This window comes from Frieseomelitta varia, unplaced genomic scaffold (assembly GCF_011392965.1).
Source record: "Frieseomelitta varia isolate USP_RPSP 00005682 unplaced genomic scaffold, Fvar_1.2 scaffold_214, whole genome shotgun sequence".
NCBI classification, from domain to species: Eukaryota; Metazoa; Arthropoda; class Insecta; order Hymenoptera; family Apidae; genus Frieseomelitta; species Frieseomelitta varia.
The window spans coordinates 243,847-259,927 of NW_025109906.1; the positions used below are offsets into that span (position 1 = coordinate 243,847).

Below are 16,081 nucleotides of genomic sequence, written 5' to 3' on the forward strand. Positions count from 1 at the left end.
TTATTTATATTTATTACTTATATTATATTTTTTATATATTTATTTATATTTATTACTTATATTATATTTTTTATATATTTATTTATATTTATTACTTATATTATATTTTTTATATATTTATTTATATTTATTACTTATATTATATTTTTTATATATTTATTTATATTTATTACTTATATTATATTTTTTATATATTTATTTATATTATTTATTTATACACGTTATTTGTGTTATAACTTGTAGTAATTTAGTAATAATATCACATGACATTAAACGTTTATATACTGTCCACAGAGGGTTAAAATAACTGTAGATTTCTTTTGCTGCGGATTTAATGTTTTGAAAATTTCCACTAAAAAAAAAAAACTCAAAAATCAAAGTTTGATAAATTGCTCTTGTTAAACGCAGGAAGTGGTACTTTAAACAAGCGGACTTGCCCAACAAAACGTGAATGTTTTTTTAGCACGAAGAACGCGCGCAATGTTAAAAGAGGGGGCGAGAAGTTCTCAAACAGAGAAATTTTTGTTTCATCATTCGCAAACAGAGAAATTTTTGTTTCATCCTCCTCCAACAGAGAATGTTTTTGTTTCAAGCAGACGCACTGTTCCATCTCGATACACGTCCCAACGATGGTGGAACGCGCGTTAACGTGACTCACACTTGAGAAACGGACACTTTTGTGCAATTAAGTCTCGTGATCCCTTCTAAGGCGTGTCGTGTACTACAAAAATGCTATAATTCGTTGTTCCTGCCCAGACTCAATTGATTAAGAAGAAAGGGATTGCCTCGTGCTAATACTTTTTTAACGAGAGCATTGGTTATAATCACTACTCAGACTATACATGTTGTTCCATCGAGCTACATTCTATTCTATTCTACGTTCTATCGATTACAATTATTTGCCAGTAACTTTGAGAAAAATGCCCTGCAGTTTATGTTGTAATGTTATTTATAATTATATAATTTAAAAGTTATTAATAATTATATAATTCAAAGTTTCATTAATTTTTCACTGAATTCAGAGACTTTCTTTTCTAGAATTTCTTCTGTGAAACCTCTATAATACTTAAATTCTGTTTCTCTGTTATTTCTCTAATTTTTTTTTGTTCAAATTTTGTTAGAAAACTGAAAAATATCCAGCGCCAGTAAGAGACACAACAACTCTAAGTTAAGGCTTTGCTCCAAAGAAAGATAGAAAAAAATCCAACGCTAATAAAAGGAATCACTCGATAAACCGTCTGATAACAATCGCCTAAGAACCATAGTTCGCTACTTAAAACCATAAACTGCAAAGTTTCTGATAGCAATCGTGATTTCTGTCACTACAGCAGAAAGCCTAACCCTTGATCTAAAGAAAGGAAGAAAAAAAATGCTAGCGAAAAAGAAATATATAATTCACAAAGTCTTCGTCGTTCTATTATTAGTACAAATAATAGATATGGACACACTACAGTGCTTTGGTAAAGCTAAAGCGTTTAGCCTAACCATTGATCTAAAAAAAGGAAGGATAAAAAGTTCAACGCCAGCGAAAAAAGAAATAATTCGCAAATTCTTCACTCTAATGCTAGTACAGATAATAGATATAGATACACTATAGTATAATGTAATATATCTATATTATACAATATGCTATAATATAATATACTATAGTGATACACTAAAATATATAATTTAGATAGTAAACATTCCAAATAAGTAAGAAACGTGGAAAAATATTCGACGTTAAATTAAAATAAAGCGCGGCATAGTTTGGCACAAGTTGCGCAAACTTTCTCATAGCAACACTGTGATGTAATATAATATAATATAGTATAATGGTACGCTATAATATAATATATAATATAGATACATTATAGTAAACATTCCAAGTAAGTAAGAAAGATAGAAAAATATTCGGTGCTAAATTAAAATAGCGTGGCATAGTTTGACACAAGTTGCGCAAACTTTCTGATAGCAACACTATAGTGTAATATAATATAGTATATTATAATGGTACACTGTAATATAATATATAATATAGATACACTATAGTAAATATTCTAAGTAAGTAAGAAAGGTGGAAAAATATTCGGTGCTAAATTGAAATAGCGCAGCATAGTTTGGCACAAGTTGCGCAAACTTTCTGATAGCAACGCTATAAATATAACATAATATAGCATAATGGTACTATAATATAATATATAATATGGTACTATAATATAACATATAATATAGATAAACTATAGTAAACATTCCAAGTAAGTAAGAAAGAAGGAAAAATATTCGGTGCTAAATTAAAATAGCGTGGCATAGTTTGGCACAAGTTGCGCAAACTTTCTCATAGCAACACTATAGTGTGATATAATATAATATAGTATAATGGTACATTAAAATATAATATATAACATAGATACCCTATAGTAAACATTCCAAGTAAGTAAGAAAGATGGAAAAATATTCGGTGCTAAATTAAAATAGCGTGGCATAGTTTGGCACAAGTTGCGCAAACTTTCTCATAGCAACACTATAGTGTGATATAATATAATATAGTATAATGGTACATTAAAATATAATATATAACATAGATACCCTATAGTAAACATTCCAAGTAAGTAAGAAAGATGGAAAAATATTCGATGCTAAATTAAAATAGCGCGGCATAGTTTGGCACAAGTTGCGCAAACTTTCTGATAGCAACGCTATAAATATAACATAATATAGCATAATGGTACGCTATGATATAATACATAATATAGATATACTACAGTAAACATTCCAAGCAAGTATGGTGGAAAAAATACTCGGTGCTAAAGAAGAAATAGCACGGCACAGTTTGTTGCACAAGTTGCGCAAACTTTCCGATAGCAATCGTGAAAAACTCTGTCGCTGGAGAGCGGACTGTCGCGTTTATAGTCTAACCTAAAGGTCTAAGAAAAAAGTGGAAAGCAACACCTTAGCCCTGTTCGTCCCGCCACGTCCCAGTTCCACGTCAGTGGATCGGCTCGTCGTCCTGTTAGGCGAGGCGTCGCGACGGTTTTCGCGGCGTGCGCCGACGGCCAACGTCGCGGCGTCGCCACGACTGGTAGCCAGGCAACGCGTATAATATGACCAGCGTAATAGTTTGAAACGAAACGGTCGCGGGAGCGGTTCGGGTCCCTCCTTCAACCATTTCTCCCCCATTTCATTTTCCTTTTTTTCTTTTCTTTTCCGTTTCTTCGTCCACCTCGTTGTCGTGGACGCCGAGGCTCGATGGAGAACGCAAGTGGCACGCGACAACACCGATGGAAACCTAGGAGGGAACGCTCGTACGTACAACGTCGTGCACGCTTTATGCCGCGTTTCCATCGTCGAGGATATGCTCGATAGTTCGTCGACCGAATTCGATAACGTAGGTGATTTCTTTTCTTTTCTTTTTTTTCTTGCAAAGAAAGAAAAGAAAGAGTTGTCCCTGAGAGATTTGGCACGTTTCGGTATTTTCGGGTTTGGGGGTAGAAAGTGCGAGGAAAATTTGGGATGGAAAGTGCGAGTGAAGTAACAAAATTACTTATTTTTTTTTTCATTTATTTTATTACTTCGTTTCCTCTCATATTCATGGGGAGAGGGGGAGAAAGTTCGAGTTAAATATACGTAGGTGAAAGTGTGGGAGTTTAGTTTAATATCTTTATGGTTTAATAAGATAGCGAAGAAATAACAAACAACATGGATTCGAGGATGTATATTTACGATATCAAGTATTAAATAACTGAAAATTCAAATTCTTTTCCACACGATCATTGTAACGATCCTCCTTAAATTGAATTAATTATACGTAGACGAATATGAAGGCAAGAGATGTTCGTACAATTACAAAAATATGTGAAAAAAAAAAAAAAAAACAGAATACACGTAATACGCAACTGCGAGTAATTCGTGCAATTACAGGAAATCATCATGTTGGAAAAGTCACAGAAATGTACAAAAAGCAAAATATTCCTCGTAATAAGCTCGATCTCGCGCAAAAAGTACAAAGATGCACGAGGATTCGAAAGTTCTTGTCAAAAGACACCTTTGAAAGATTAATTTCATAAATGTTTCACAACCGAACTAGCCTTCGATGGCAACGCCATTGTGCCCTACGGTTTTAAGCCAAATAATCAATGGAAAAATAGGACAACGTCGATAAGAACAACAAACAAACGTTGAAAGCTGTGCTGACGTACTGGAAACGTACGCTTGATCGGATTAATTCTTTGGATCAATTAATCCTTTGAAACTCGATCCTCCTTAATTGTTCGACTAATGAGACTGTATACGAGGTCGGTGGATGTGGGTTACCATCTATCGAGTAGGTTGGCGAGTTATGTAAAGTCGTTCGAACGACGGAAGACTACCGTTAAATTATTCTTGGCCAGGTGCGATTTCAATCCGCGTCTGTGCAGCAGTAGAAATAGATTTCGTCAGGCTATGAACGTAAAAGAATGACACGATGATGCATACCTGGCGTCAGTTATAACGAGTGGCCGATCATAGTAATTATTCGTGACGGTTTGATCGCGGCCGATTGATCGTCGCGGGCAATTGTTTACCTGAACGTGCACGTTACGACAATTTCTGTACGTAACTGCATTATTGATTCTGGTTCTAAATTTAAAAGAAGATTAGAAAAAAGAAAAAAAAATGAACGAAATTATAGTGAAAATGAGGTGCTTTGTAAATTTACATTTCGGAGTATCCGTAGGTAGCTAATTTCAGAATATTATTGTCACGTTGTTAATTAATTAATTATGCGACGAAAGTAGGGATATTTGTTATTATATATCATTATTTGCAAATATTTTTCTTTATAAAACTAACTAATGATTGGAAAAAAAGAATTATTTTAATAATTCTTTTATTTTAATAATTTCATTTTAATAATTTTAATTATCTCGAAAGTAAATAATCTAAACATATATATATATATATATATTATTTTTTTGCTAAATAAAAAAGATTAATATATAGAAAGTTAGAAAAAATTAATATTTAGAAATTAAATGTTTGTCGTATTTATTAATATCTAGTTTTTATTAAGATAAATTTAATTTACATATAATAATAATTAATTAAATATCATTATTCAATTAATTTCATTATATAAAAAAATTTATGGGATGAACTATAAATTTAGTAGATCAAAGTAGATTAAAAAATATCCGGTTTTGAAAGAGTCGAGTGACACGTAACGATAATGAAATGGATTTTTATTCTGAATTTACGGAGAAAAAGAAAAAAAGATGTTAAAAGAAAACGAAATAGCTCTTAAACAACGTATAAGTATATACGATTTGAGATATTTGAAGTTTAATTTATCAATATATTATTAAAGTTGAACAAATGTTGAATACGAATGGAATACAATAACCTTTTCAAAATTTCATATGCTACGTATGCTACGTAATTTTTCTTCCGTGACATTAAAAAGGGAGAAGGTCGCCAAATATCGTTTCATACTCCAGTTTTGCTGTAAGTTTCGTCAATTGAGCAGGCTCGTCCATAAATCGATCGCCATGCTGCTGAAGGACGAAACAAACCGCGCAAGAACTGTAAAGAAGCTTTGTTCGCTCGAATATTTATCTTGCTTAACGTGCATCAGACATTTTATGCGACTTAATAAACGTGCAATTTTCCGCACGTTTATACACTTTCGCAGTTCCGTAAAAACGTTGATCAAAAACACGATTTTCTAATTTAACGAATGTAGGCCACAGATAAAAAGAAAGAAAAAAAGAAAACACTTTTGGAGAGCGATCTCGAAGATGAATATGTATTCAGTTCATTCTACGTTGAAATTATATATGTGTTTTTATCAGTGACCATCCGTAATCGAATAATAGATTTGGAAAAACTTTTGTGTTGAAAAATTTGTTTGTCAAAAGTGGAGTAAATGTACGAAAAATCTATTTATTTTCATTATTCGTATATTGTTGTTTATTAATATTCATAATTATTTATTTAGTTGTTTTAATGATTTCTTTCTTTCTTACTATATTTTGATACGTATATTCTAGTATTTTGTAATATATTAATAATATATATATATTATATTCTATATTATAATATTATATGTATTATATATTAGTAGATACGTCTATATATATATATGTATAATATTATATAATATTTTATACTGTAAACTGTGTGAACTGTGAAGTGACCAAGAGAAAATTGTAATATGAAAGATCCATTTCGTTCCAGTTCTATAATAACACGATAATTTTTCAAACCTTTCGTCACACTTTTCGATTAGGTCTTACCCGAGATGTTAAGTAAAAACACGTGTAAAAAGTAATAAGAACGATCGCAGTAAGGGTTGCTTTTGTGCTACGTGCAATTAAGATCAACACAAGCGATAAGTATAATTACGAGCAACTCATAAAGAATTACATCACATATGTATATACACGCGTCAAGATATCGTCGCAAATTACATGTAAATAATCATCTTGTTCTTTGACCTGTGAACCTATGTACGATCGTTAAAAAAAAAAAAAAAAAAAAAAAAAGAACTCAATATGAAATGTTACTATACTTGCTATACTGTGTATGTATTTATGTAACTCGACTGCATTTTCCGCATTGTGTTTTAGGCCTTTAGGAATATTCCACGATAATGCAATATATACATGCAATAATGCACCGGGGCGAAAGAAAAAAGAAAAAAAAAAAAAAAACGTTTCTTATTGCGTCGAGGCTCTTTTAGTTTTTTGCTTAAATTAAAATCGTGTGTCCGTCGATATATTCGTCACTTCGAACGTTGGAAATAAATATAGATAACGTGTGTTTATGTGAGAAATCTCTTTTTCTTTTTTTGTTTGTTCGTTTCACAAGACTCGCGGGAAAAAGTATCAAAAATTCAAGCAGCGATTGTACATAACATATATGGCGATTCGTTGGAAATTAATTTGGCAGGTGGTATGATTTTCTAACGAACGCAGTAATTACATTTCCTCTCGAGGCTCGGAAGAATTGAATATTTATAAATTATGGTGAAAAGTATGAAATGCGAAAGAAGAAAGTAACGATTATCCTCCTGCCCTGTGTGTTAATTTAAACAAATACGTACAGTGAATTGTTCGCGAAACGTGAAACACTGTGGTGAAAGCCAGTAATTTATTTCAAGAGCGAGGTCCTTTGAAACTTTTCTAACAAATGTCTACGACGTTCATCAGGTCAGATGATATACATGGATAACTGGAAGATGATGATGTACCTTGGCACCCCTGTCATGCCAGATTTGAATGCCCTGATCGCGACTGGTCTCTACATAAACGATTTATCGATGCACGACTTCAGCAGGTATCAATGTATTCTTCTAATCGTCAATTTGACAAATTTTTCTTGAATTTCAGAAGAGATAACTACAGGCTGGCCACTGAAACACTGAAGGGTTTTGAAAAAGTCACAACTTGCCCATTCTCAATCTCTTTTATCTTCTTTTTTCGTAGGATTTCATTCTATTTCATTTTATTTCTTTCTAAAATAATAAAAAAATTAATGAAACGTGTGTTTGTAAAATGTTATTTTTGTTTTATATCACTCAATCTTTCAGTGACCTGTATTACAGATATTATCCTGTAACCCATGTTTTCTGTAAATTATATTTTTCTCGCGAAATGAGCATATTACAAATATCATCTTTCAACATCTATTTTTTTATAATATTCGCAAATTAAGATGAGGATTCAATTCAACGACTACATCTAGAAAATGAATTATTTCTGTGCAATTACTTTTACATTTTAAAATTTTCTACAGAGACCTGATGCTCGCCGGCACGCAACAATCAGTGGAACTTAAGTTGGCTTTAGACCAGGAACAGCTGAAGAGCAAAAAGCTAGAGGAATCAATGAGAAAATTGGACGAGGAGATGAAACGTACGGACGAGTTGCTGTATCAGATGATACCGAAACAGGTGGCGGATCGTTTGAGAAACGGGGAGAGCCCGATAGACACGTGCGAGGTGAGAACAATGGATTCTAAGTTCATTATAAATGTCTAATAATAATTATATTATTTAATTAATTATAATATTTATTATAATATTATTTAATTAATTATAACATTTTTATTTATTTTAATATTATTTAATTCATCATAAAATTTTTATTTATTTTAATATTATTTAATTCATCATAACATTTATATTTACTATAATATTATTTAATTCATCATAACATTTATATTTACTATAATATTATTTAATTCATCATAACATTTATATTTACTATAATATTATTTAATTAATATTAATTATAATATTTGTACTTATTATAGTATTATTAATTAATATTAATTATAATATTTATACTTATTATAATATTATTAATTAATATTAATTATAATATTTATATTATAATTTAATGTGTATGAACGTCATTGCTGTTCGAATTTTCATTATCTGAATTTATAATGTCGATCGTCACTCGAGTGATTATGTTGTACGATTCTCATCTTAATCAAAGTAATTAATTAAGCTAGATCCTATTGCATACTGTTCGCTCAATTCTATACTGTCCGCTCTTTCTCATTCAACAGTTAGATCCACACTTATGTACTTCACCCTCGTTGCCATTCTCTTTCTTCCTCTCGCATTAGGTTTAATATTATATTAAACCTAATATTATATTATTTCATTATTTTAATATTATATTATTTTATAAATATGTGCCTGAACCATCTTGAGATCATAAATTTTACTTGTATTCAGTTTTTTTACACTTCTAACCGAATAAAATTCCTCTCACAAATAATAATTATCGACAATAGAAAAAAATTTTCGATCATTTGCAATTGCCATTTTGTAATCGGAATGTTCAACCTTTTAATCATGTGGTTTTTTTTTAAAGATTTTCTTCAACAATTTTCTTAATGAATAATTTTCTTAAACAACAAGTAAGCTTCAGTTACTGACTCTTCCTCATGAAAATTTATAATTGCTTATAATTGCTATTTGTAATCAAAATGCTCAACTTTTTAATTATGTGGTTTTTCTTTTAAAGATTTTCTTCAACAATTTTCTTAATGAATAATTTTCTTAAATAACAAATAAGCTTCAGTTACTGACTCTTCTTCATGAAAATTTATAATTGCTTATTATTGCTATTTGTAATCAAAATGCTCAACTTTTTAATCATGTCGTTTTTTCTGAAAAATTTTCTTCAACAATTTTCTTAATAAATAATTTTCTTAAATAACAAATAAGCTTCAGTTACTGACTCTTCTTCATGAAAATTTATAATTGCTTATTATTGCTATTTGTAATCAAAATGCTCAACTTTTTAATCATGTCGTTTTTTCTGAAAAATTTTCTTCAACAATTTTCTTAATAAATAATTTTCTTAAATAACAAATAAGCTTCAGTTACTGACTCTTCTTCATGAAAATTTATAATTGCTTATTATTGCTATTTGTAATCAAAATGCTCAACTTTTTAATCATGTCGTTTTTTCTGAAAAATTTTCTTCAACAATTTTCTTAATAAATAATTTTCTTAAATAACAAATAAGTTTCAGTTACTGACTCTTCCTCATGAAAATTTCTAGAGATAACTGTTATTTTCCGGTCGATCCGAAAAATAATGATTTTTCTGATCGTTCGTCGATTAACACGTTCCACTTGTCGTGGCCATTTCAGATGTTCGACAGCGTTTCAATTTTGTTCTCGGACGTAGTGACGTTTACAGAGATCTGCAGCAGGATCACGCCGATGGAGGTGGTGTCCATGTTGAACGCGATGTACTCGCTTTTCGATACATTAACTGAAAGGAACCGGGTGTATAAGGTATTCTTAGGTAGTAAGAGTTAGCATTTATTCGTCCTCAAAACCATTCTCTTTCGCTTTCATCTTCGTTTCAATACGAACGCATCTCTCCTTTTCGAGTCGCTTCCTTAACACCGTTAAGAGCCAGCATAATTGCGTTAACATTTCATTGACGCTTGTTTCTAATATGGTCATCTACATTATTGAAATTTTTGTGCTGTGAAAGTGAACTTTAAAAGTTCGCTTAACACTAGAGAACTACCGATTAAAGCACAGAGTTTCCATTCAGAGACGTTAAGAGCATAAGAGTAGATAAGCTTCGTGATATAATAAATTACATAAGCTCTGATTTATACGTTTGGAAAATTTATATATTATAAATTTATAGATTACTTTTTTATATTTATTTATAATATATATGTTTATAAATTTATAAATATATTTGTTTATACTTATTTATAATATATATATATTTCTAAATTTATACATATATTTATTTATAATATACATATTTGTAAATTTATAAATATATTTATTTATAATAAACACATTTATAAATTTATATATTAATAATATATAAATTTATATATTAATAATATATTAATAATATATTTATTTATAATATACATATTTATAAATTTACAAGTATATTTATTTATAATATAGATATTTATAAATTTATAGTAATATTAATTAAAATATATTTATCTATGATATACATATTTATAAATTTATAGATATATTTATCTATGATATACATATTTATAAATTTATAAATATATTTATCTATGATATACATATTTATAAATTTATAAATATATTCATCTATGATATACATATTTATAAATATATTTATTTATAGCATATAAATTTATAAAAATATTTATTTATGATACATATATTTATAAATTTATAAAATCTATTATATTTAGATTTACGAAAAATTATTTGATTCTCTAGAAAATAAATCGATAAAATTTCCGACAAAAGTTACAAATTGGCCAATTTCGACATTGGTAGTTCCGACGTTCAATCCTAATATCCACAATTTTATGAAATTCCAACAAATTCATGTATCCACGAACTATCGTCTGCTCTTCAACGGGATCTGAAAAGTAATCTTGCCAGCACGATTCTTTCGAAATGTTCTCGCTAATGAAACGGATAAAGTTTCTCTGAAAATAAGGTCAAGACTGTGATGAAAATTCGAGAGGCACCGCGTTGTTAAATTCTTTCTAAACTTCTTTGTCAGGTTGAAACTATCGGAGATGCGTACATGGTGGTGTCCGGTGCCCCGGTGAAGGAGAACGATCACGCAGATCGTGTCTGCGACATGGCACTCGACATGGTCGAGGCGATAACGGACCTTAAAGATCGTTCCACAGGTAAATTCACATGGGAAATAATTTAGTCTGTCATTTTTTGTTGTGCTTTCTACGATTATTTATATTTAACCCTTTGACCACCGCTGGCGCCAAATGGCGCTTGGTAAATTTACGCTTTGACCTAACGATTATTATTTATAAATCTCCTTGACGATTGTTATTATAAAAAGCTTAATGGTAATGTTGGATATTTTAGTACGTGCATGAACAATTCACGAACAGAGCACGAATAAATAAATAAATAATATTGGTTTAATGTAGTGGAATTCAGTGTTTCGATTACATTGATATACTTCACATGCTCAGAAATGCACGCCTAACGAAAAAGTTTCATCGTTCTCGGCGTCAGGTTGCGACTGAATTCCTACCTTCTTGGTACGTCACAGATAATCTGCTGTAGTCAAAAGGGGTTGATCGATCTGTCTGATTTCAGGTCTTCATCTTCAAATACGAGTTGGTATTCACAGTGGCGCGGTGGTGGCTGGCATAGTAGGCTTAAAAATGCCACGATACTGTTTATTCGGCGATTCGGTGAACACAGCGTCTCGCATGGAGGCGACCAGCCAAGCGATGCAAATACATATATCGCAGTCCACGCGAGAGTTATTGTCCCCCTCGTACAAAGTTAAGGAACGAGGAGAGATCGAGGTGAAGGGTAAAGGTAGGAATTTTATCTTAATTGAGACAGTAATCTAGATAGTAATCTAAATTATTGCATGGTCTTTATATATATAATTATATAATATATATGTTATATTTATTATAATTATTATTATATAATAATAATAATTATTATTATTATTAATAATTAATATTTAATTAATATTATTATAATTATAATATTTATTCGTTTATTATTATAATTATAATTATTATATATAACTATATAATATATATGTTATATAATTATATAATATATATGTTATACAATTATTATAATTATAACATAATTATATAATATATGTTATATAATTGTTATAATTATAATATAATTATTATACATAATTATATAATATATGTTAATATATAATTATAATATTTAATTGTTAACTATAAGTTAATTGTAATTAATTATAAGCTACTAGTTAATTATAATCAGTTTTGAAAGTTAATAATTAATAAAAAGAAAATAACTTTTCTCGTGAGTCTCCCTGAAAGGAGAATTTGGTCTTTCGCTGTTTCAACTTAATTTGTCTCAATTGGTGTCAAATTGGCACGATGGTGGAAAATTAATACCGTACAGAGGGAAAAAAATAAATAATTAAATTTAGTAAAAAAAAAAATGATTGAATTTAATGAAATAAATAATTAAGTTTCATAAAGAGAGTTAAATTAAATAACTGAATACATATCATGATTTATATACATGAAAAAGAAATGGAATTTTCTTTTTAGTTTGTCGACTGTCATGATCATTTGTTTAGGCTTGTTTAGATTTTAGTAGTAATTAATTTTACGTACAGTAATTATGTGTGTACGTATCTTTGAAAAGAGTACATTGGCTATACCATTACGATGTAATATACATATAATTTCTCTCAAAAATATTATATCAGAATAACATTATTATAATAATATAACACTCAATGACGAGAGTTTTGGAAACGAATATTATTTGCAACTCTGACTCTGAAGTATATTTTATCAAAAATGTCAAAAATACATTATATAACATGTATTATATATTATATTATATTATATTATATATTATATAATATTATTATATATATTATACATTATGTTATACATTATATAACATGTTTTATAAGAATAATTAGTCAATATAATATTATTATATATATTATACATTATGTTATACATTATATAACATGTTTTATAAGAAAAATTAGTCAAATTGACACAAGGGACTGATGAGAGTAAGATAAGATATACGCAATGAAAATAATAAATATGTATGTTTTAGGCACAATGAAGACTTATTGGTTAGAGAAACGGGAGCACAGATCGTCATCGACGAGAGGTATCACTATCCAAGAACCACCACAATGGCACATGAGAAACACCGAGAAAAGAGTGTCTGCAGGGACACCCGCTGGCTTCACAGCAGCCACCACCATGTTCGAGAATCAAAATTCATTGGACACGTCGTCTAGGAGAGGCTCGAAGATCACCTCGCCAACACCACCAGAAACGTCGTTCATCACCGAAGAAAGAAGAATTTACTCGCCGATCACGTTTCAGGACGTTGCTCGTAGATCGGTTGCCAACTCGCCGACCAAGAACGCCGATTCCAGAGGTAACTTACAGAGGAAATTTCCAAGGTTGTTCAAAATTTTTTGCAGTGCAAATAATAAGCGATAACAACGGAAATTCGTTTCTTGGTAAAAGACTTGGAACGGGTGAAAATCGTTGAAAAGAAATCTTGACTTTTGGTATTGTAAGATACAGAAAGAAAATTGTATCATTTTCTTTTTTCTGTGAATGCTTGTTGATATAGTACTGATATAGTACTGATTTACTGCTCTAAAGAATGTTATAGTGTCCCTTTAATTATTAGTTATAAGAAGATAAAACCAAATTGTCGCCAGATCCACTGATTGAGTAAGCTTGAGAAGAACATTGTGTCTAATAGAATTCAGCAATTACATAAAGTAAAAGATTTAAGCATTAGATTGAAACATTAAATGTATGAAAAATATTTTTCACACTTCTTATAATAAGACAGGTGTTCTTTTTATTACTGCAGACTACAAGAACAAACTCTTAATCTAACATTTTTCTCTCGTACGGTTAATTGTTATTATTATTATTATTATTACTAATCTTATATGGTTAAAATATGTCAAGATACAACAGATATGATACGTTTTATATCTAAATAAGTCAAGATATAGTATAGTTATAATATGTAAATCTAAATAATTATAATAAATATATCTAAATGAATATATATATATATATATATATATATATATATATAGAGACATTTATACAAATTATAGTATATTTATTAGATATATTATTCATTATCAAATTATATCTAAATAATTATAATATAATTTATATCTAAACAAGTCAAGATTCAGTACAGTTATAATATGTAAATCTAAATAATTATAATAAATATATCTAAATGAATATATATATATATATATCTTGACTTGTTTAGATATAAATTATATTATATTTATTAGATATATTATTCATTATCAAATTACATCTAAATAATTACAGTATAATTTATATTTAAACAAGTCAAGATACAGTACAGTTATAACATGTAAATCTAAATAATTATAATAAATATATCTAAATGAATATATATACATATCTTGACTTGTTTAGATATAAATTATATTACATTTATTAGATATATTATTCATTATCAAATTATATCTAAATAGCTATAATATAATTTATATCTAAACAAGTCAAGATACAGTACAGTTGTACAAGATATAATCTGATACATATGATACAAGTCAAGATTCCTTTAGACAGGTTATCTTCAGCCCATGTACAGGGTCATTTTCAACAGATTATCACCATCATACCACGTACACGTTCCAAAATAATTTAAACGTTCCAACCGAGAAGATGATTTCTCTGAAAAACCACGTGTCTAATTGCAGAATGTAGGTCAAACTCGATGGGCGCGGTGATCACGAGGAACTCGGAGATGTTCAGCTCCCTTCTGAGCGACACCGAGGAACATTTCAGACAGCACAGAGACAGCCTATCGCCCCGTGGTGAGAACCGTTCGGCAGGTATCCATCCAAAGCCGGAGTTGAACGTGAACGCGAACTCGAGCTCGTCGTCGGAGGAGCTGCGCGAGGACAGGGCGGCCTCGAGCGACCTCGACGCCCCCCCGAAGCGTGAGAACGACTACTGCGAGAAGAGCAAGGACTATTATCTGACGTTCCACAGCGACATCAGCAACTCACAGTCGCTGACTCACCAGGACCAGTGCTGTCCCGGCTTCACGATGACGAAGAGCGGCAAAACGCGCCACCAGAGCAACGGATGTTGCATCGCCTAATAAAAGAAAAATCGCGCAAATCAACCTTCCCCCCCCCCCTTCCACGCCCCCCGAAGGTCCGAGATTTGCCTTCATCCCCCACGAGTTGATCTCGTTGTTTCTTCCACTCCTGTCTTCACTGACAATGCGAGCCGCGAGGGCGCGATCTTATATAGATCCTGCAGAAGTTTCTCGTTAGTCGAAAATCGTCGACATAGTCAGGACGTTTCGGGAAAAACGAAGCCTCGTCCCCGCTGTTTTAACGAACTGGCCGACGTGATTGACTTCAGACTTCTTTTCGGAATTATTTTTCTTTCCTTTTTTTTTTTTTTCTTGAATTTGGCGCCAAAGCTGCTCGACGCTTAACTTTCTATGCGAAACAGAGTTCTTCGACCCTTTTGGTGTTTGGTCCATACAAATGGACTGTCAATAAGTACGGTCAATAAGAATAATTAAATAATTGGTTTACGTCATGGTATAAATGCAAATGGTATAAAAAAATTTAAAGACGAACGTATCCCCTGTTAAGTGGGTTATTAAGCCTTGTTATTAAGCTTCATTTTTTTTTCTTTTTTGTTTCTTTTTGTTTTGTGGAGCTAATCGATATATTTGATCGCGGGGCTGGTGCACCGAAATTGTCAATCGTTGGAAACTGTCGTTTCGAAATATTCCGAAAAAATTATAATTTAATATTGTAATATTATTTTATGTAATATTATAATTTAATATTGTAATATTATTTTATGTTATAATTTAATACTACGATATTATTTTGTGTAATATTATAATTTATTATTACAATATTATTTTATGTAATATTATAATGTAATATTGTAATATTATTTTATGTAATATTATAATCTAATATTGTAATATTATTTTGTGTAATATTATAATTTAATATTACAATATTATTTTGTGTAATATTATAATTTATTATTACAATATTATTTTATGT

General features: G+C 30.1%; 1 protein-coding gene across 1 annotated transcript; it reads left to right on the forward strand.

The window, feature by feature from the left end:
- Nucleotides 1-7,089: 7,089 nt before the first annotated feature.
- Nucleotides 7,090-15,792, forward strand: LOC122527245 (soluble guanylate cyclase 88E). The gene is made up of 7 exons (XM_043651248.1): nt 7,090-7,296; nt 7,756-7,960; nt 9,634-9,780; nt 11,012-11,144; nt 11,578-11,805; nt 13,069-13,401; nt 14,738-15,792. Exons 1-7 carry the CDS (start codon nt 7,175-7,177, stop codon nt 15,142-15,144), a joined length of 1,575 nt encoding a protein of 524 aa, XP_043507183.1. The 5' UTR covers nt 7,090-7,174; the 3' UTR covers nt 15,145-15,792.
- Nucleotides 15,793-16,081: the final 289 nt, after the last annotated feature.